Source organism: Cannabis sativa, chromosome 3 (genome assembly GCF_029168945.1).
Source record: "Cannabis sativa cultivar Pink pepper isolate KNU-18-1 chromosome 3, ASM2916894v1, whole genome shotgun sequence".
Classification (NCBI taxonomy): Eukaryota; Viridiplantae; Streptophyta; class Magnoliopsida; order Rosales; family Cannabaceae; genus Cannabis; species Cannabis sativa.
The window spans coordinates 17799917-17823501 of record NC_083603.1 but is presented as its reverse complement, the minus strand read 5'-3'; the positions used below and the strand labels follow the sequence as shown (position 1 = coordinate 17823501).

The window sequence follows — 23585 nt, the reverse complement described above, 5'->3', positions numbered from 1 at the left end:
ATTCCACGATTGGTATGTATCTAGTTAGGTCGTAAGTGCCTTCCTCATCAACCTGATTAGGGAGTGACCGATTATTCCTCATCCAAGGTCCGTCAAGCCAGGGGCCCCAATACTGGGTTTTCTTGGGGCTTGCATTCTATTCATGCGATGACTCGATAGATCCCTAAGGACTCAATGGTTCTTTTTCGGGACGATGATTGATTCTTTCTTGAGGATTATTATCTTTGGTCTCATCCATCACTTTTATGTCAGGAGGCTTTTTTTTTTTTGAGTTTTTCAAAGAGGCTCTCAATGAAAGCACCAAACTGTTAACGCACATTTTTGTTAACTAAATTTGAGCCTCACGATAATAATTCAACACAGAAAAAATAAAAGCTATAGAAAAACAATATATGAACACAGGGTTTTTTACGTGGTTTTGCAATTAAAATTCTGCATAGTTCACGAGTCAATATTATTCAAATTTCTAAGTATTTTTTGAGGGCCTCTTTCATAAGAGTTTTTTCGTCCCCCCTTTTGATCTTGTCTGCCACTATTTATAATTGCATAATAGCAATTAATTACAAAGCTGACCAAAATATGTTTACAGCCATTATCCCTTAAATCGTGGGATCTGATTACAAATCAAGCCAAATAAATGAGGTTTTTACACATCTATGAATATCTCGCTTTTATTGGGTCGAGATGAACGTGCAATCAAAAATATATGGCCAGCCTTATCTCATATGGATGCCTCACCGAGAATGGAGCCAAGAACTTTGATATAGGGCAGTTGTTTGTCATTTGGCTTCTCGAGACTAATATTGTTTTAACTCTGGTAACTACACTTTCTGGTGTCGAGATGATCTTCCTCGCATGCATACTATCTTCTAGCGAGATAAGCACCTTACTGTCTGTTATCTTGACTCGTTGCACTATCTATACTCAGTTTGTATATCGTATAATATACGCTAAGTATTTTTAGTGTTGTCATTTTCTCTTTCACGCAAGGAGGTTGAGGCCTCGTCATGAACGTGTGCACTCACATGGTTTCTTGTCAATACATAAGTTAGTAGTTCGTACGTTTCTGTCTCACAGAAGGCTATCCAGCCAGTCGAGTTATAAACATACCCTGCAAATTATATTTCCAACGAGTTGTTCCATGCTAAGTATACTTTTCGTTTGTGTGTTTGAGTTCTTCGTTCTTCCCAGCTCGACACGTGTCTTCCTCTGATGTGATTACTGAACTTCGGGTATAACATTAACCTATAGTGTTATGGTGAAAATAATTCTAAAAAGCTTATAGTAAATGCTAAAAGATAACATTAGTAATAATTAGTTCAACCAAATTCCTAAAATTACCACAAGTCTAAATAATAATCACCATATAGTAAATGCTAATCACCAACATTAGTGTAATTCCTAATCACCTTACAGTAGTAAGATGAAAATTGTTCCAACAAACTTATGCAATATATAACATAACTAAATATAACTAATGAACTAAAACCTAACTTTTGTAATAGTTGTATGCAAGATAGCTACAATAGTGTTTGTGAACCATGAATGTTACTACTTATGACTTGATGCCAGCCTTTTAGGACTTGCTCTTTCTAGTCCACATGTTCTCAAACCTAGCCTTCACTGTGCTGAATCGGGGGTCTCGAGGAGACTGAGATGGACTAAGTACTGGTTTTGTTGTGGATGCTGATGGAAGAGTTTTGGTCATTTCAAATTGCTTCTTAACTCCCTCCATAACCACAGCTTTAGCCTTGTTACTCTCGTGGGTCACAATTTTCCCAACACACTCTAGTCTAGCTTCAATTGGATCAAACTGACAATACATTTGGGATCCAATTTCGTAAATAGACATGAGGATGAAATTCCGAAAAACAAATCAACATAACATAAATTGACAGCTTTAAGACCTCAATTTAGTTATAAACACATAGTTAAATAGATGAAAACTAATGAAAACAACATTAAACTACTCTTGCATTGTTTCATTTCCCTCAACCATTGATTCCATGTACTTCATTACAAAAAGCCCATAATCGTGCCCATTTTGTTGCTGTGGGTAGTCACTGTCGGAAGAAATAATTAGAAATTGGCCAAATTTCAGGTGTGCTGGCTACACAGAGGCGAACAATAGGTCCAAAGTGTTCAGCTGCAAAAAAAAAACAATTAGAGCTGAGATGGTTGCAATTAGACTAATAGAACAACAAACTATGTACACACGTGTATACCATCTCTAGGCAAACGTTTCGACGTGACCTCTTATGCATTGCAGTAGACAATGAATCTCTGATTTCCACTGTTGCATTATCCATGGTTAGATTCGCTGCATACCAGTGCGGAGCACTCTCAGTATCCAATAGGGGTATCACCATTTGCGACAAAGTAAAACAAGCAACGTCATAAAAATAGTTAACTAAAGAAATATGCAAAAACACAAAAGTATCAAGAAAATGCAAATTACATTGTGACATAAATTCAAATCTTCATCGTAATAAAGAGTGGAACACTGTTGCTCCCTCGCCATCCTCTCCACAGCCATTGATCTTCCAAGTAACTGCCTTCACACAATAAGCACACACAATAGAGTACATTTTAAATGAAAGCATACTCGACATTGTATTAAAGCACAAATACAAAAGGTTCATGTGGATTTTTAAATAAAAAAGTTCGTACAGAAATTCTTGTGGGCATAAACCAAGTTCTCTTTGATCCAATGTCATTACGCTTCCTCTCTCAATAATTCATTATTTGAGCAAAGCAATCAATGAGTTGCCATTTACACAAACAGTATCGATTATGTTGTGATTCATACAATCACAGTACAAAGATGACGAACTAAAATAACAAGATTCATGAGCAAAGCATTCGAAATCAAATGCAATACGCAGAAATGAAATTAAACCAGTAATGGTGCAATTCAAGCTTAAAAAAATGGGATCAAAATTCAGATATTAAGGCACTTAGTCTTGGATACACATTAACTCAACTTTCAAGTATGGTTATGTCTATTTATATACATAACAAACATAACTAACCAAACTGTCACAACTCACAAAACAGTAAGGTAATAGTACATAAGGAATGTGCCTTAAAACCACCAAAAACCAAGTCTTACTTTCTAGACCATAACACAATAGATTATAATAATTAAACTAATGAACTAAAAATTAAAAAACAACCAAATGACATTTTTTACATACACTGTTTGAGATATTGGACTCTGGTCTTATGCATTGAAATCCCCGACGATCAACCTCAACCTTCCCAAAATAGGCTAACACTTCACTGAAACACAAAACAAATAATCAAATACAATAAATATACTAATATCAACGACATAAACAATATTCAACAAACAAGAGATTACCTCGGATCATTGGCGCGAGAGAAAATGTAACGAAAGAACTCACACATTTGATTCGAATAAACATTGTTGACAGTGAAGGGCCCAATCACCTTTCCTCCAAAATCTTTGAATCTTTCTAAGGCAGCAGCATCAAAATCATCCTTGGCGGTCAGCTCAACTTCCTCTTTCACAATAACTGGGACTTCTTCTACCCAAAAGTTGATATCTTCAAAAGACTCTTCAAAAACAGCCTTCTCAATTGGAACATCGACATTATCTTCTGATAGATTAAGTGAAGGGACACTTAGTGCATCATCGACAGCCTCTTCGGATTTATCCTTCGTCCTTTCACCATCTTTTTGGTCCACACCCAACTCATCCTTCTTCTCGGTCTCCCCCTTGAAAGAAAGCGAGCGCTGAACTTTGCTCATCTCAGGTATCTCGAACATTTCATTTATATTACCCTTGCCAAAGTAACTTGAGACTAGCTTCAGTAACAGCTCTTTTGTACTATTCACCTTCAAATCAAGGCGGAAGACCTCATCTTTCAACTCACAGACAGCTTTGTAAATTGTATCATTTGTTGGTTGCCCAACTATAGCGGATTCAAAACTTGGTACTAACACATAGGTATTAGTCAATTTCACCTGCTTAGTAGACCAAAAAAGTTAGTTAGCATATCTCCGAAATTAAATTCTAATGCATCAGAAAATTGAAGTAGTAAATGTACCTTTCCACTAGTGTGACCACCGTGGTCTCAAATCCACTTGTACACTGATTTACACTGTTTTATGTTCCAAAAGTCAATTGGAGCCACAGTGCGGTCCACATGACTAGCAGTCCAGTCAACATGAGTCAAATATACAAGCTGCCACAAAACAAAAATACATACATCTATAAGCCTTGCAGTACACAAGCGAATAAAATTAATACCACCACAATAAGGGGAAAACTGACCTATAAGTATGGTGCAGCCGGAAACATTTTTCGTGTTCTTAGTCTTGTACCGCTGTAGAGAGGTCATTAGATATCGAAAGCCAGCAGTCGCCCAATTCTTCTTCTTAATTGACCTTGTATCAATTAAAGAATGCATGTAGCTAGTCCTGACCTTGGTACCATTCTTGGGCAGCAAGACTGTTCCAATACAAAACAAGCAGAAACTTAATGAGAAACAAGTAATCGCTCTCGTTGCTTTCCTTCAGATCCTTCTCCAGCAGAGTCAGGGAAAACCTATAGTCCTTACCCTTCAAAGTTTTCTCAAACTCAAGGAGGTCACGGTCACTTTCTGTTACCACAAGTTCTCTCCCATCCCTGATTCCCATGACATCCTCAAACAGCTTCAACGATAGTTGAATCGTTCTTCCAAATATCTCCAGCCGAGAAGTGGTTGGATCCACGTGATCGATCAGCCAACTAACTATCTTAGCATCAACGTACGGGCCATCCTCCCTTACGAATGTCAAGAAACTAGCATTTCTGACCATTTCTTTTTGAGTGTCGTTGAGAAGTGGGACTATTCTACCCAAACGTTCGAAGGAGAAACGACCAGATACTTGAACATCCCCTACCCTTTCATTGTTCTCAATTCCTGGCTCAGTAGATACTGTCTCCTTTAACTTCTTCCCTTTCCCTCTAACACCAACCTTCGAAGGGGAAGCCTCAACTTCATATGAAGCCCAATTTTCAATCTCTTCCTCACTAAGTAGCTTAATTTGCTCTTTAAAACTACAAGCACCTACAAAATTAAGACTCTCGATTAAATAAAGAACGCTAAATGATGAATATCAAAAATAAAAGATCCATAACACACTCCAAGTCACTCACATCTGCTTTTGATTTATCTGCATGTGCAGCAGCAAAAGCTTTGAAATTGGCTTGACTGCATCAATTAACTAAAGGAAGGGAATTACAAATATTGTTTTCAAAACCAAAAAATATTAGCGCGAAAACACAATGAAAAATAACTTACAAATATTTTGCCCAAGCTTCCTTCGAATTCTTTTTTTTATCTCAACTGCATCCTTTTTCTCTGCACCAGGACCCCTCTTTCGTTTAAACACCATTGTAAACACCTATTACACAAGACAAAATATCTTAAATTAACAAACATTCAAAACACTTAAATGTTGGAAGACGAATTTTTTGAATAATTCATTGCAATAGTCTAAAATTTCAGTGTATTCATGACATCCCTACACTTATTTTCCTGTATGTTTCCAATTAACAGGTAAGCATCTCTTCCTATATAATATCATTTCACTATATGTACTATAGTCTAATTGTTAAATTTAATTTTGTCATACTTATAAAAACCAAATACAATTCCAACAATCAATCTACAATTTCACATTTAAAAGCCTACTTATCCTTTCATGTTAGAGCAACAATTACACAGATTAATAGAGATGTCTCTCTTTTTCTATTACAGCACAACATAAACAGACATAAATCAAGGGTGAGATCACTCTCCTCCATAGTTTTCAAAACTCATATATTAATTTTTAATTCTTATTACATGTTACACAATCAAATACTTTAAAATGATGAGAAACTCATTTACTTTTAAAATAATTCTAATATATAAAAATAAAACAAAACAAAAACCACTCCTAGAATTTAGACATGAAACACAACATGGACAACCAACAAACACATATGATAAGTAACTTTATTAAGTCTTTTTACATATCTACAAAAATTTTCCTAAACAGAATGTCAATCCAATGCTTTGATATCAAGTAATGTTAGTCAAATCTACTATGGTACCTACTCTATAAGATCTGAAAAAACATATTTTTCAACCAAATTAAATGAATAAAAACCACCACATATAACAAGAGTATGCAAATCTATTATCACTAAATATAAATAATTATTTACACAATTCTGGTTATGAGTGACTAATGTACCTAATTCTCATTGACAATGAACTAGAAAACTCCTCAGGCCAAATATACACATTTAGAGAAAGCAAATATTTTTCTTTTTCTACCACTAACAGTGAAGATAAAATAAGCTTTAATGGCTATTGGGTGCAGCTTTTTAAAAAACTATCTTAAAAAAATATGTCACTTTTTCTATCTCATAAAAATCACACTTGATCAAGCAAATCTTTTTTCTTTTACTAATACTAACAGTGTAGTTAAAATAAGGTTTTAATGACTGTTGTGTATGAATATTTTTCAAAATAAATTTTAAAAGTACTTAACATTAATAAATATTATCTATTTTTATATACAAACTCCTAATCATTTGTTTCCATAAATACAGCAACAAATATAGATGAAAAATAAGTTTTAAATATACTAATTGACAACCCAGAATTTTCAAGCAAATATTGCTCAAACCAACTCTATTTATCCAATCCCCAAAAAATCAAAATCCAACCAAATCAACAAACAGAGATTTCTTCAATGAAATTAAACAATGCAAGTCTTTATTGCACTAAAAATACCTAAATCAAAATACCAAATGACAGATTCCAAAAAAATTAAAACAATAAACCTAAAATAAATTACAATACAATGCACACTCAGAATCAGAACACATGCACGGAGAGAGAGAGAGAGAGAGAGAGAGAGAGAGAGAGAGAGAGAGAGAGAGAGAGAGAGAGAGAGAGAAATACCTCAACACAGAAATGGTAACTACCTTGAAGACCTTATCGTCGACACCTGAGAGAAAATAAAACTATTAAGTACACGAAAATAGACTAACACCACATTCTCTTCAAAAAAAAAAAGATTTTTTTTGAATACCCACAGTGAAGAACGAAAAGTATTGAAAGTAGAACGGAGAAACTTACTTGTACAACCCACCGTCGAGACCCACGACTGTAACAACCACAACAATGGCAGAAGACGAGTAATGTACACTACACACTTACACGAAAAGAAGTGAAGAAAATAGAAAATATGAGTTTTACCTAAGCTGAAACGAAAATGGAAAATGAGAGTTTTGCCCAAAGTTGAAACGAAAAATGAAAAATGGAAAACGAAAAATGGAAAATGAAAAAGAAAGAAAGTGAAGAAGGTAGTAGAAGAGTGGAGGACGGTTGATATGACTGACGGAGGTCGTGTCAGTTTCAACTTTTTCAAATTTATTAATTTTTAATTCCAAAAACATATATAATAGGTTATTATTTTTTTTAATCCTAAATACCTCTACATCAACTCCAACCCTCAGATCAAAAAACCACTCTATTCAATGACTGCCGTACATCACAGAATAAATTTCCTAAAGTACACTAACGGGACAAAATCGTGTCCCGCTTGAAATATATTTCTATTCTGTTTATTAAGCATTCAACAAATGTAGTAGTTCATTCCTTTGCAAGAACTTTTTATATTATTGTGGTATTTTTCATATGAGGGATATTCCAATTAGTTTGCTCACTTATTTAGTAGTAGAGTTTAAAGTTTAATAAAGTTTGATTGAAAAAAAATGCATCAAATGAAATTATGTTAAATTAGCGTTCCGCACACGCAATAAATTTCAATCAAAACTTCAAATTACAAACTCTAGAATAGTTGATCATAACTTCAAACCTTAATTTGTAATAATATTTTACAATTCACAAAGGTAATATGTAAACTTTCCTATAGAGCATAAATATTTTTATAGGTATTATTTTATAATAATCTACTAATTAACGATATATATATATATATATAAATTTCGTGCTTAAAATAAAATTATTATTAAAAGGATAGAGGACAATATCATCAAATAGGGTGATAATTAATTAGACATGAATTTGAGCTGGTGTTAAATGGGACTGTCCATGCTGACCATTATTATTCCAACCATCAAAGGAAGGCCTTGGAATGCTATGGTGGTTGTTCAAGTCAGGATCAGCAGCACCCAACTCACCATTACTGCTCTCCACCGTCCGATCATCATGGTCATTCAAAACTACTTCGTTTGATGAGTTTTCAAGCTTGGACTTCACTGCAAATGATTGCACTACTGCCCTTGGATTCATGGTCCTTGCATAGCATGAGTTGATAATCAGAAGAACAAAAAGTGGGACTGCTATCTGGGTCTTCATGGCTATATATATAATTATATTTATATAGTTGTATGTATATATTCTTTTATATAATTACTGATGATTCAACTCATATGGAGAAAATTGGTTCATATTTATAGAAAGAGTAAGTAGTGACAAAGCTAAGACATGTACACAGTGAGTATCAGTTAGGGGAATGTTTGAAAAATATCTTATTATTATTTAGTGGAGCAATAATATTAGTTCCCTATTTGGATATACATTTTATATTTCAGAAACTTTACTTGTCATCAATATAAGTGATGTGTTAATAACATGTACAGTGCTAGCACTATATTAAAAACAATAGTTTATATACTAATATCATGATGTTTCATGAGTATACTTCTTTAGTGCGGCTTTGACTTTGCATTTAATTCCAAAATGAAATGGATTATTATAACTAATGCTTATGTTTCCACTAGATATCAAACCTAATATATATACACACCTATATATGTATATAAATACTATATATATGCACATTCCTATTATTAAGTGACATGCAATTTTTATGATCATTTAAATCAAAATATATATTTATGTAATTATTAGGCTTTTAGTGAGACAAATGATATTTTATAGTAGAAGACTTAAATTGAGCGTATATATTGTACCAATCATTATCTTTTTAGGAGTATTAATTATAATATTTTATTATAATTTTTTAGTAATTTTTATCTTCAAAATCACATATGTCAAAATATTTTTTAAAAAATTTCGAATACAGTACTAAAAATATAGTTCCTGATATTTTAGTTTATCACAAGTTTCACAAAAAATTTCAAACGTATTTCTGGCACTATAAACTATTTGAATTTTTTTTTTTTAAATTTACAGGAATGATGTTGTAAGCATAACAAACATCCGCCATGAAAGAAAAAATTAAAAAAAAAAAAATCCGACATGTAAATTTTGAGCATGGAGGTTGACTAAAAAATTATAATAAGAGATTTACGATAACACTCCTCTTTTTTATTATAGTGTAATAGTATCACCTATTGTAATATCCTAATAAGTCTAATGGTAAATAATTATAGTTTATAATTATATTATGGTTAATCAGGTAATAACTAGGATTATGATCCTACTAGTTCAACATAAATTTTAAATTTGCTATACGTGGACAAATAAGCGTATTTTATAAATTACGGAGATTTATATAGTATATATGAATGCAATATGAGTTACTAGTGTAATAAAAATATTTCTAGTTTATGTGATCTTGGAGACTTGATCGGGGACTTAAAATGTCATAATAGACTTAACTAATAAAATTTATGGGAATATTGTGATAAATTAATAATATAAGTATTGAGATAATTAAGAGTACGTGAAATTTAATTTAGAACCCTAAAAGTAAAAAATTTCTTTATGACTAAGAAACAATAAGACAATCATTAATAAAAAGTATTTATTAATATTATTATATTATTATTATAATTATTACTGTTATTATTATTAATATATTATTATATTTTTATAAAACGTATCAGTAAGTTTAATATATGTATGTATATATATTATATGTTATAAGTTTATAAACAGTAAACGAACGAAACAAAATCTTCATTCTTTCCTTTCGATAAAATTTTCTCTTTATATATCTATTTTCTTCGATTTTCAACTCGAAATCTAGCAATTTAAGCTCCGGTAGTAGCAAGATAGCGAATTCTTAGAGGAGAAAAACTTAAGGTAAGGTTTAATTTCGTTTTAAGTTTAAAATAATTAGTTTCTTATAGGAGTTTTGTGAGTTAGAATAATTATGAAGGTTCTGACCTTATAGGATTGTTCTCAGGTAGTCATGGGACTATAGTTTTAATATTTTCTTGCTGAAATTGAGGTGATTTTTGGGATAAAAATCAAATTTTAAACTTTTTAAAGCTAAGTCCAAGCTTCAATGGAATTTTTCGTTTAAAAACTCGATTTTAATTTCTGGTACGTAAGGATGGTAGTATTTATGATATATATGTGCCATGTGAAGTTTGGAGTGATTTAGACAGGTTTTGGTAGTTTTTCGGTGAGTGCAAAAATTGGAATTTTCGTGTTCTACTGTTTTTGAAAACTTCTTGGAGATCATCAGAAATTATATTTTTGTCATAACTTTTTACTCGAATGTTCGTTTTCGACGTTCTATATACCATTTCGAACCATGTGATGAGCTCTACAATATGGTGTATGTTTTAGAGCCAAAATATAAGTTTTATTTTAGTGTATTTATACCGTGAGATTTGATAGAAAATCCTAGATTGTCTTACGCGAGTGTTAAGTAGTGTTTTGGGATAAACACTTATTGGTTTATCATTGTTATGACATAGGGCCAGGGATTATCAATCGTTCTCCAAGCAGGTCGGCCAACATACCTGAACTAGGACTTGAGGTAAGAAAAGTATAATGTACAACATGGCATGACAGGTTCTGAAATTATTGATTATCTGATTAGGCAATGATAATGTGATGATAATATGGACATAATATACGGGCTCACCTGATTAAGTGATGCATTTACCTGGCAACATACTGGGCATAGGTACGGGCGTTAGTGACATATGATGAGTATCGAACGTAGGTACGAGTTCACCTGAGTAGGTGATGCGATATTTCTGGCGACGTATCGAGCGTAGGTATGGACGTTAGTGATATGAAAATGTATGGTTATGACACTGATAGAAATCATTGTTGGGTTTCTTCCTGACAACGTATCGGGCATAGGTACGGGCGTCAGTGACATATGATAAGTATCGGGCATAGGTACAGGCTCGTCTGATTAAATGATGTAATATATTAGTGCCAAGTTGTGGCACGGACTCACCTGATTAGGTGGTCTAATAATATTATATATGATGTTGCATTATGACATTGACTTGCGTGATTAGACAATTCAAATATATAAGCATATCTATTTCTATGCATATAACTGGTTATATTACATACTGTTGAATGTTAGGTTTAAACATTATATGATAATGAAATGTATCATTAGCTATTTAATGTATCCTTCTTTATTACTTTTCTTGTTGAGTCTATTCACTCACAGGTGCTCTGTGGTACAGGTAAGGGCAAGAAAAAGTTAAAACAGCCATGAGATGACAGTCTTCTCCAACAATGTACATATTTGACCCCAGCAGCATATGTGCCGAGTTGCCAGGATTTATTTCGGACTGGATGTATCTATGCGTAAGCATTTTTTTTATAATTAACCATGTACAACATATAGGTTGCTCAAGACATTGAGCAATGCACAAATACTTTAGGATTTACAAAGAAATTTTCAAAGTTGTAAAATCTATTTAAGTGAGTGTGTTTCATGCTTACTAGTCCATGTATGAGCATGGTTGCCACCCAAGTGACTAAGTAGGTTCACCTCTTGATCACTTGTTAAGTAATCAGGGCTTTCACATAGGAACTATTATTGTCACGGGTTTGCCACTATAATTTCATACACTCTTGACCTTAGTTAGGCTTGCAATTTGATTCAATAACAATCATACAAGCTGCGTCGTTATATGAAAAATAACTTGCAATTTTTTCTTGATGAATAAAATGGGCAAATATGCCTTATTACATCAAAAGTGGGCAATTTGTGCCTTTACATTATCAAACTTTGTTGGTAGGTATGACAACCAGCTATGAAAATACACTTTGCGGGTACACCAACCAGCCTAAGTCATTGCTGAAAAGCAACTTATATTGGTAGTACTTTTGTAGGTGCTCTACATTTTAATGGCAAGTGACACTAGTACTAGCTTTGTGTTGGCACCATAACATGCTAACTTGTATGTTCCAGGTGGGATGATCCCAACTACTCCATACTCGGTGGTAAGTCACCCTTTGGCAAGATCATGGGTTATCATACCCATAGGTAAGGATAAGGGGAATGTCGCACGTGGCTGAAGATTGTATCAATTAGAAGGACATAGTCATTCATGATGATGCTTTGTTTGGCTTTTTGTTGTTAATAAAGTTGTTTCCACCATTATTGTTGTTGGTCCTCTTTCCATTGTTAAAGCCATTTTTATTATTACTCTCCTGACCATGGGAGCCTTGGCCACTAGTGCTTGCTCCGTTCTTGTTTCCCTTAGCTTGGTTGAGGCCTTTGGCGTTCCACTCAGCCTCTTCTAGTTTAATGAACTCATCAGCTCTATCAAGTAAGTCTCATAGTATGGGTTGGTTTCCGCCTTGTATCCTTCCACAACCGACTTCCCACCAGAATGCCCCCCATGATGTCGGCCCGCTTGCCATCATCGCTCAGATTTTTTACTTTGGTTGACTCCTGCATAAAGCGTTGAATGTAGTCTTTTAGTGGCTCATCGGGCTTCTGCTTGATGGCGACCAAGTCACCCAACTCCACCGGTATCTGTCGGGCTGAAGAGAATTGGATATAGAATAACCCTTCAAACTCATCCCAAGAAGTGATTCTCCTTGGGGGTAGTTTAGTAAACCATTGTTGCGCCGTGTCCGTGAGAGTTGCAAGGAAAATTCAACACCTAAGGTCATCCCTGATTCCTTGAAGGTCCATCTGGATTTTGAAGTTCTCCACATGAGTTAGTGGGTCTTCACTACCTGTGTACTTGCAAGTGGGCATCTTAAACTTTGTTGGAATAGGAAGGTCATTGATCATTTGGGAGAAGGCAGACCCTCTTCTCCTTTCCAGATCCAAGTCAGTGGGTTTTGGTGCAGTAAGGTCCTTGACCAATCGGGTTAACTCGTCCAACCGAGCTTGGATCACCGGATCTGTGACTATTTGAGGTTGAGCAATATTGACACCAACATTTGCTTGGTCCCCTTGAACTGGCTCAGGTGGGTTCACTATGTTGGAACTATGATTGTCTCTATTTCTGTTGAGGGCGTCATGCAGGTCTCTACCCCCTCGGGGGCCTACCCGTTCAAAAACTAACCCAGTTCTTGGCCTTCCTCCGGCGTTCTGACTGTCAGCCGTTCCATCTGCCGGGGGTGGTACTTGGTCATTCCTACCCCTTTCGTGTGGATTTTTAGGTTGATGTTGCCTATTTGGGGCATACGACCCTCTGGCTTGATAACCCCTCAGCTCATGATTTGGTTGGTTGTTAGCCTGACTTTCAGCTTCATCATCTCCATGACCGTCAGGGTAGTTTGGATGGTAGTCACTGTTGACCTCAGGTTCTTCTCTTCTCCCCCTAGACCTACAATTTCTTGGGCGATCATCGCCATATCGTGGTTTGCTATGTTGATCGCGGGGTTGCCACTCCCTACGTTGGGGCGTCCTTCCACTGTTTCTGCCACGGTCACCATTGTTGTTTCTAGAGTTTCCTCCACCACTCCGCCTTAGACGGACATTGTGGGAGTCATCACGTCCCATATGATTACCGGTTAGGACTTGCTCATCGGTCGGGGGTGGTCGATTATTATTGCGGGGAACCCTGTTAGAGGGGTGACTCCTAGTCCTCTCTTGGTTCCTTGGGCGCTCTTCATGTCCATAGACCACCCTCTCCCTCTGGTTCCTTGGGGTAGGGACCTCCCGAGGATAGGTTTGAGGTATCTGTTGATTGTGGGCATCAGTACCCATCCCTTGAGTGTTTTGGTTGAAGTAGCTTCGTATTAAGTCGGCAGCCTCTTGGGTGCGACGATCTTGGTCGTCTTGGCACCTCCTCATATCACGAGCATGATCTTCCAGTCAAGATTGGAATTCTCTCCTTTGGTTAGCGAGACTTTCAGTCAAGGTCACTCGAGCTTGATTTTGCTCTTGGTGCACAATTTGAAACTGGCCTTGCATCTAGCCTATCGCGTCTCACAGCTGATCCATCTCGGGGTCAATTCCCTCGATGTCAACATGGGGTTCATTCCGCAGCGTAAAGACGCCAGGGTCGCGACCAGTCTCAGCTTGGCCCGCACCGTCAGTAGGTGGGACAAAATTTCTAGTATTACCTCTTCCGGTGGCGCCATCAGTAGCGCTGTCTGCTGCAGCAGTGGCATTGGTGGTACGCCCAGTAGTTGTCTGTCCAGTGACTGCAGTTTGACCTGTTGCTCCATGGCCAGCGGTTTGAGCCGTGGTGGTAGTGCCGCCGTTCCCAGGACACGGCGGTCGTTCTCCATTGTTTCCGGCGAGGTTGCTCACTGATGGAACTTGGTGGGCACTTTCCATCTCTTCGTCAGGCCGCTCTTGAGATCTTCGGGTTAACACCATTTTTTCCGGTGAAAAACTTAAAGATGTTGGCTAAATCTCTCAATGAAAGCACCAAAATGTTGACTGGATTTTTAGCCAACCGACGCGGAGTCGTAATAAATGAGATTTAAACCAAAATCACAACAATAAATGCAGTTAATAACATCGAAATTTGCAGTAAATGTAAATAAAAGACACTGGAATTTAAAGAGGTTCGGCCCCGGATGTCGGTAATAGCCTACTCCCCTTGAGTTTTATTGATCTGAGTTGCAAAAGTCAAGAACAAGCTCTTGATTGCAAAGAATGAGATGTGTTTATTTTTCTAAGTATTTCAAATCGCGGATCCCCCCTCTCAGGTCATGGGTGACCCCTTATATAGGGGAGGGGGTCGGTGCTTCTCGCTTCAGGAGACGCGACCAACGCGGAGCTATCTCAACCGTCTCCTTGATTTTTGGAGGCGGTTGGAATCTGATTTTTAGGATAATATCCCGCTATTTTTGTGGGTTGACAACTGTCTTTGAGCCTTTTACGAGATTTGAACATTTGAAGAGCCACTGATGACGAGGGTCCCTTATGGGTATGACATGGTCGTAAACCACCTTTGAGGATTAAGCCCATACTTGGGGGTAACACCCCCGGGACCCTTGTTGGGGGGGATGACAACCATCATAGTTAGGTGACCCCCCAAGACCCAACTTCAGAAGGGGGTGACAACCACCATCGTTAGGTGACCCCCCAACCATCAACAGTCATGACATTACACCTTCTTCATTAATTTAGTCTCGATATTTTTGTACCACGTTTTGCTACTCTTGACACGTCATCGTCGTTAAAATTTGGGTAAACAGGACCACTATTACGTACCACACTCCCAATTGGGCGTTTGGTATGAGATTTAGACTTGATGAGAATGAAAATGTAAAATTTAATTAAATTTGAATGACAAGGAATTTGTGTTTCTAATTAAGTCTCACTTTTTAAATTAAAATGATGGTAATGTTAATCCCCTCAAATACATGAATTTCATATTCTCTCCAAGTCTACTCTTTCTAACTCTATACTCTCTCAAACTCAAACTCACATAGCAAACACCTCATTAGGTAGCGTCTGGTTATAGAAGAAACGAAAGCATAACTAGAATAAAAATGACATTTCTATTATAAATATTATTAATTATGTGGATGTCCAAATCTTTTATTTATTACCATTAATTGTAATCAACATTCCTTTTTTTCTTAGTTTCTCTTTTTCTTAGTTTCTTAATATCTCATTCTTGTATTTGTATAAATAGGGGTTTACCCCATTGGAATAAACAACTCAGAAATTCTCATTCACTTTCTCTTTCTCTCTTCATCTTCTTCTTCTTTCTTCTCATCTACTTTATATTATTTTATAACACGTTATCAGCACGAGTCTCTGCCCAAGCTTCAAGCATGAGTCTCTGCCCAAGTCCCAATATAAGTATCTTGTTAAAGTTCTTGAATTGTTTCAAAGTCAAAATACACTAAATATATATTTATATATATACTCATCTGACTGAAACAATTTCAAGAATCATTTGGTTTCCTTTTTCTTTTTATCTATATATCTATATATTATATATGTATGTATATGTTTTTATATATTTATTATTGATTTCATATATATATATTATGTTCTTATCATTCATAATATTTACAATATATGTGTGCCTATGATATGATAGAGAAAATCTATATAAATTATACATATATCCAGAAGATTATGTATCATCGATAAAATATTGTATATATCTTAAAGATTATGCATCATCGATAAAATATTGCGTATATCCTGAAGATTATGCATCATCGATAAAAAAAATTGCATATATCCTGAAGATTATGCATCCTCGATAAAATATTACATATATCCTGATGATTATGCGTCCTCAATAAAATCTTGCATATATCCTGAAGATTATGCAAACGTAATATTCATTATATAGTTGATGGATATATAATGAAAGAGATGAATACATATTTATGTATATGTTCTTGTATTCTTTGAGGACAATGAAAAGTAATCTAATATCAATATAGATTTTGACAAACATTTCCTGAAGTAAATGTTTTATATTTGTCAAAAAAAAATAATTGTATTTATGTGAATACAACTAAAGAATCATTAAAAATGATTATTATTGATGCAATTTTATAGAGGGTTTTGAATACCTAAAAAGTATGTTAAGAAAATTGCATTGAAACATCAAAGTATAAGAATAACTGTGAGCATGACTAATGTTATTTAAATACATGAGACATGTATTTATTGTTCATCATTCCCTGCAGAGAATGATATGTATTGAATTCAACTACTTTTAAAGATTGTTTGTATTAGTCATGTTACTATACATTGTTATTACTTGCAATGTTGGAAATTATTGCATGTGACATATATTAAAGATCAAATTTTGCATACATCTTGGAGATTATGCAAAAATTGTATTCATATATTTTTTGAAATATTGTAAAAGAAACTGCTGAATAATTTCTTATATTTTTATGGATGAACAAGTAATAAATTTTTAAGAAATTTATAATAATGTTCTACTTGTTGAACGTCATTCCCCAAAGTGAATGTAATGATTTTAAATAATCGGTGACATTATTTACTACTCAAATATTTCCAGAAGAAAGTGGAAACAACCAAAAGATGAGATACCACACACAATATAAGTGTATAAAATCTATATATCATGTGTGGAATTGAATAATAGTAGTCGCGTACCTGTAGTACGGACACACTTATAATCAAGATAGATGTATAATTGATTATTGAATAAAATGTGAATTGTACAAACTTATTGTACATTTAGAATATTTAAATATCATTCCCTAAAGAGAATGAATAGACATGAAATTCTATTTCAAAGAATATAGATTTCACATATATTGGCAATGCCAAAAGTAAATTAATATATACAGATTTTATTATTTCTTGAAATCAATAGTTTCAAACTATTGTTGGTACATGATATGTATATATAGAGTTACTATATAATTCAGTTTGCATATTCCCAAAAGTGAATATATCACTTACTAACATTTGTTAGTGATCCAATATAATCAAAGTGATAAAGAATCACAAAATGATTATTTGAAAAGTTTCCTGAAGAAGTCTTACATACAATTGCTACTTGGAGTAGTAAAATATCTTTGTATGTATCTAGATGTATAACTTTTATCTAGTTATAAAAGTGATTAGAAATAACTTATTATATGTACTTATTGTACATTTAAATATATAATATATCAAGTCATGATAATTAGACTGATGAATAGTCTATTGATAAATTTGACGACTTGTTAAAAAGATACCAGGAAAAATGAATGATATATTACGGTTATATCTATTTGACAATTACAATAACATGATGAAGTTGTCGTGTATTTTTTAAATTAGACACATCATTGAATTGATGATAGTGATTCCTGAAGAAATATAAAGTTTGATAAACATAATAGTGACTCCTGAAGAGTGTATATGTTTTGGAGAATAATATAATTATATTATTCGTGTATATAAAAATGAAACTTGTAATGATTATGTTGTAATGAATTTACATTACCTTTTGAAAGTTTCATTGAAATACAAATTATAGTGAACCTGAAGTTCATGAATTAAATTTTTTGACATGATCAATCATATGCAATAAATTATCAAAGAATTTGACTAAATTTTATTGAAGAACCAGAAGATTCTTCTCATTGTTAATTTATAAGGCTCAAAAGAAGAATGTGCATATACTTGCACATAGAAAATATTCAAATTATATTTCTATAACAGTTTTGAGCCATTATTAGATTTTTATTGCATAGTTTCTTATCGATGTGATAAGATTATATGATCATGCATTTACAAAATGTGTAAATTTATGTATTTCTAATTACACACGTATGACTCATTCTTAGAAATGTATTAAGTTCATAAGGATTGAACTTGAAATTGAAGTTTATTGAACCTGAAGTTCAATGTCATATAGTATATATGAGTTTAAACAAATATTGATTCATTGTGATATACTGAAATCCCTACAGGTATATTAATATTATTAGATATCACAATTTTTAAAAATTCTCTCGATCAGGGGGAGAGAAGCAGTTGGGATCGATAATAATTTTTGAAAATGATCCTTGCACAAAGTATATAAGAACAATATAGTTCAAAATGATATATACCAACTGCAAATTAATATTATTCAAAGTTGAGATAGAATGAGTTGAAAACGCCTGAAGCGTAAATGAACAATGTAGAAATTATTAATAAATGTTCATTTGATTTTCCCTGAAATTGTTAAATCTAGAGGTACTCATGGAGATACCTTAATGTTATAAAGTATTGATGATTTAAAAATGATAATCGTGATGAAAACGGTACTCTAGAAGAGACTCCCATGAGAAGTTAGACATAACACATTTTTGAATCCCTGAAGTGATTCTATATAGGTACCTATAAATGATAAACATATTTGAAAAATATGTAATTTAAAGAGATCTCTATAAGTTATGTCAATATGGGATGAAATTATCATTTATTGAAATTTTTGTCGACAATAAATATTGAATGTGTGCATATGCAATAAACTAACATGAGATAGCAAGGGTTATGGTATTAGATTTGTCGAGAATTATCGACATACATTTTGTTTTTGGCCAAAATATTATGACGCAGTCCAGGCAAATTTACTCACATAAAGTGAAGTAAGACTTGTAAGGTGTGCAAATACATATTTCTAATGAGAAATTTGCATATATGTATTTGTACATACTGAATTGTTGTACAAAGTTTGCATAGACATGAGATTGATTAAAATAAGGCTTAAATATTGAGAAAATATAATCATGATTTGATTATAGCCTGGAATATATTTCATGAGGATTTATAAGCGTCACATAAATATTGCAACAAAAGGTTATTTATTTGGAGCTCCTAATATAGTGAGAATTTGAAATAAGTCTTATCTAAAAATTCTAGAAGAATTTAATACATGTCTTAAGTGATATAAATTTAAAGTCGCGCGCACTATATGACAAAGATCTTTGTATGAAATAAAGACATGTAAGTAAATTATTGTTTGAAAAATACGTATGGTTGTCTATGCAATATAAATTCGTAAATTATACGTTGTGATAGACTCTTGAAGATTTTTTGATTAATTGAAGAACAAACTTTTATTTCTTTTGTATTTCGAGAAATATTAAATGTATAAAGTTTGTTCATTAGTATTGAAGTCCTGAAGTACTTCATATGTATCAAGAATTATAGATATATGATTATTTGATATGGAAATTAAGATCATACAACAAGATGGAACAAATATATGGTATTGGAGTACCATCATTGTCACAAATGAAAATTTATAGTACCATTAATGTGTTATGTTCATATCTACTTGAAATTTTAAATTTTAGTATGAACAAAGTTGTGTACACACATGAATGATACAATTAGTTGGATAAAGACTAATGTTTCATGGACCCCTCATCTATAATTTAGAAGTCCATACATACTCTGGAAGAGTTATAGAAAATATATGATCAAAGATATATATGGTGATATTTTAAAAGTGATAACAATAATCTTATGAGATATATTATTATTAGAATATTTTTATTATGGAAATTATTTTCTAATTAAGGAAATGATTTTCTATTTAAGGAAATAAATAAATAATTGATTTTCTGATAAATGAATATTTTATATTCATTAAATCTGGACAAAATCAATTATGTAATATTCTATATATGGTCAGATTTCTATATTCATTACCTGATTTGATTTCCTGAATTAATTGTCAAAATATTCTGACAATTAATGTGGCACGAATCTTGATGGAGTATCTCACCTATAAATATAGGGTCTCGGTCCCCGAGCTCCTCACTCATTCTGAATCCATTCAGCAAATTCCATCTAAAGAGAGTTGAGAGAGCGAGGAAGCCCGAACTCCAATACTGAAGCTATCGCAGGGATTGAAGCTCAAAGATCAATGGCTGGAGGTACATCGATCCTTTCATTGCATATATTATTGATATGATTAAAGTTTATTTTCCGCATTTCATATCATTGTATATGCTATATTACATACACTATATATATAGTCTAACAGTTGGTATCAGAGCGGATTTATCTCTGCCTTGATTTTATTTGAGTTTCATATATATATATATATACATACATATACTGTTCATATATATACATATTTGTTTCGGTTCTGTATATATATATATATTTATATTCATACCATTTATATTATATATACATTTTAATCAGTAGATACATATATATATATATATCTTTTATTGTTCATATATACATATATATTATATACTCATACATTCATACTCGTACGTGTATATATATATATTTTATATGTATATATGTTTATATATATATATATATCGTATATTATATATATGTTTTGTCACATAATAATAATCATAATATTCATTTTTTTATTATGTGATATATACATGCATATATATATATACATGCGTATATATAATCACGATCGGTCCATGGTTTTGTTTTTTCCTTTTTTCATTTTTCGGTGTTTATTTTGAATTCTATATACATTACTATATTCGTATAGTATTATAGATCGATCTAAGCATTGAAAATCCATTGAAAAACTTAAAGATGGAAAAAATTTTCAGTTAAAATTTTTTCGGACCCGATTAATTTCGTGATATTAAAGTATATATTTTTTCGTGTTTTTGTGCATAAAATCTATGTGGATCTCTTTATTATTTGATTTAGAACCATTTAGATTTGAAAACACGCAATTTGGTCGTCGGAAACGCAATTTCCGATCGGGTTTGGGTCGGGTTCGACGGACCGCGTGCGAAAAAACGGGTCAAAATCGACCGGTTCGGCGAAGAAGACGACGCAAAACGACATGTCGTTTGGAGAAAACGACGTGTCGTTTGGCGTAAAACGACGTGTCGTTTGAATGGCACATTGCAGCTGTCGTTGTTGAAAAACGACATGTCGTTTTTCACATTGTGGAAAACGACATGTCGTTTATACTCTTATGAATCAGCCCTGCATTGAAAAAACGACGTGTCGTTTTTCTGTTAGGGAAAACGACGTGTCGTTTTCTTCTTCATTTTCAGCCCTTCAAATTTTGGAAAAACGACGTGTCGTTTTGCTCTTTGCAAAAACGACATGTCGTTTGGCAGTATGGATTTTTTTAAAAAAAAAAAAAAAAAAAAAAAAAAAAAAAGGGGGGAAAAATTCCGAATTTTTTTATAAATTTTTATTTTTTGGAATATTAATTATTTTCCCATTTCAGTGTTAATTTAGTCAATAAATTGCATTTAGTTAATTTTCCATTTTTGTTTAATACATATATTTAGTATAAATTGAAAATGGAAATTTGTTTAAATTTGGTAATTTATTACATGATTTATTTAGGCATGTAAAAATTATGCTAATTTGTGCATTTAATTAAATATTACCAAATTTATGCAATTTATTGTCTAAATTAATTTTGAAAAATCTGCCATTAATTTCATATTAAGGAATTTGCATTTAATTAATGATCATACATTAATTGTATTATTTTGTATTTAATTGACAAATTTATGTTTAATGCAATTAATTTAGATTTGTATGATTTAAATGCTATACATAAATTCCTTTTATAGTGCTAGATATATTTAGAAATATTCAAACATTAAGATAGGTTGAATATTTTATTTAGCAATTAAGTTTCATAAAACTTCATAAAATTATTCATAAAATATTCATAAAACTTAATAAAATGAATAAAATATGAATAAAACGTAAGTAGTTTTGTGGTTTGACATAAGAAAACATGAACCTGGGACAAATGCTCATATCTAGAACGGTTTTTAATGATCTTCGGACGACCACACTAGGAGCACTAATCTCAGTGATTGTCTATTATGTTAATAACGAAATTACTTTTAGGTAGAGCCCAATACCTAATGTCTAAAGTGAAAATATAATTTTTTATAATTAGGGAGTAGCCACAGCATCTTTAATTATATAAAATTATATATTAATTAAAATTCACCTTAATGGACAAAACTTGTAATTAATTATTTGGATATAATAATTTTACCCCACAGGGATTTTATTATATTTTTATAATTAATTAGGATAATATATTAAGTTAAATTCTCTTAATTTACCCCACAGGGAGTTATGAGGATTTGAATTAATAGTGTTATCACAAATTTTAATTAAAGATAGATTTCATTCCTCCATTATTTCTAAATTAAATACTTCATTAAATCTATCATAAAGTTCATCTAATTTTATTAGATTTAAAATTTAGCCCACAGGCAATTTTAGATTTAATAAAATTTTCATCTTCATCATGTTTCTACATTGGTAAAACATGAATTCATTAAAGCCTCAATTCTTTTAAACATCTAAATTTTTTGTAATCCTATTCTTGCAGCTATTTCATCCACCTCTAAATATGCTGAAATCACTAGTGAAATCCCTGAGCTTAGGAGTGACAACTTCAAAATACGCGGAAGGAACGAGTTCTTCTCCACCTAGCTTGCACTGACATGGATTATGCAATAAGAAAAGATGAACCAGCTGCTATCACTGATTCTAGCACTGCTGCTGAGATTGCACTACGTGAAAAGTGGGAGCAATCTAATCGTCTTTGCATCATGTTCATTATGTCCAGAATTCCTATGGGAATGCGTGGATCGGTGGAGCCACCTGAGAAGGTGAAAGACTTTATCAAAGTTATGGATGAGCGGTTTGACACTTCGGATAAATCTTTGTTCATCAACCTCATCCAAGAGTTCTCGTCCACAAAACTCACCTTAGGTGTTAAAGGAGTTCGAGAACATATTTCTAAAATGAGGGACATCACCGCTCATTTGAAGAAACTCGACGTTATCATTCCCGATACCTTCCCGGTTCATTACATCCTTCACAATCTTCCTTCACGGTATGGGCCTTTCAAAATTTCCTACAACACACATAAAGAAAAATGGACTATCACTGAATTGATGACCATGTGTGTTCAAGAGGAAGCCGAGGCT

At 33.1% G+C, this 23585-nt stretch overlaps 2 protein-coding genes across 4 annotated transcripts; both read right to left on the bottom strand.

Annotated features, from left to right (window-relative positions):
* Positions 1-1374: 1374 nt before the first annotated feature.
* On the bottom strand, positions 1375-7453 carry LOC133035655 (uncharacterized). Of its 3 annotated transcripts, XR_009686793.1 has the most exons (10): positions 6969-7453; positions 5313-5415; positions 5168-5235; positions 4587-5078; positions 4301-4477; positions 4074-4211; positions 3365-3990; positions 3198-3282; positions 2226-2551; positions 1375-2146 (listed from the first exon to the last, which is right to left on the bottom strand). XR_009686793.1 is itself a non-coding variant. In XM_061111722.1 (5 exons), exons 2-4 carry the CDS (start codon positions 3790-3792, stop codon positions 2411-2413), a joined length of 654 nt encoding a protein of 217 aa, XP_060967705.1. In that variant the 5' UTR covers positions 3793-3990; positions 4074-4273; the 3' UTR covers positions 1375-2146; positions 2226-2410. The 3 variants fall into 3 exon arrangements, 1 of the variants encoding a protein (XP_060967705.1); XR_009686792.1 differs by having other exon boundaries at positions 4301-5078; XM_061111722.1 differs by lacking the exons at positions 4301-4477; positions 4587-5078; positions 5168-5235; positions 5313-5415; positions 6969-7453 and having other exon boundaries at positions 4074-4273.
* Positions 7454-12314: 4861 nt separating this feature from the next.
* LOC115710664 (uncharacterized) lies at positions 12315-14022 on the bottom strand. Its single transcript, XM_030639019.2, has 3 exons — positions 12954-14022; positions 12591-12755; positions 12315-12508 (listed from the first exon to the last, which is right to left on the bottom strand). The coding sequence occupies exons 1-3, from the start codon at positions 14020-14022 to the stop codon at positions 12315-12317; spliced, it is 1428 nt and encodes a 475-aa protein (XP_030494879.2).
* Positions 14023-23585: the final 9563 nt, after the last annotated feature.

Bases quoted from the DNA above. Each gene is read 5' to 3' on its own strand.
- LOC133035655 (XM_061111722.1), bottom strand. From the start codon at position 3,792: ATGTTCGAGATACCTGAGATGAGCAAAGTTCAGCGCTCGCTTTCTTTC. The intron at 3,283-3,364 runs GTAATCTCTTGT...TTTGTGTTTCAG, and splicing joins TCTCGCGCCAATGATCCGAG to TGAAGTGTTAGCCTATTTTG. The intron at 2,552-3,197 runs GTATGTAAAAAA...GTGTGAAGGCAG, and splicing joins AGTCCAATATCTCAAACAGT to TTACTTGGAAGATCAATGGC.
- LOC115710664 (XM_030639019.2), bottom strand. From the start codon at position 14,022: ATGAGGAGGTGCCAAGACGACCAAGATCGTCGCACCCAAGAGGCTGCC. The intron at 12,756-12,953 runs GTAGTGAAGACC...AATTCTCTTCAG, and splicing joins GCCCACTTGCAAGTACACAG to CCCGACAGATACCGGTGGAG. The intron at 12,509-12,590 runs GTCGGTTGTGGA...TCATTAAACTAG, and splicing joins GGGGGGCATTCTGGTGGGAA to AAGAGGCTGAGTGGAACGCC.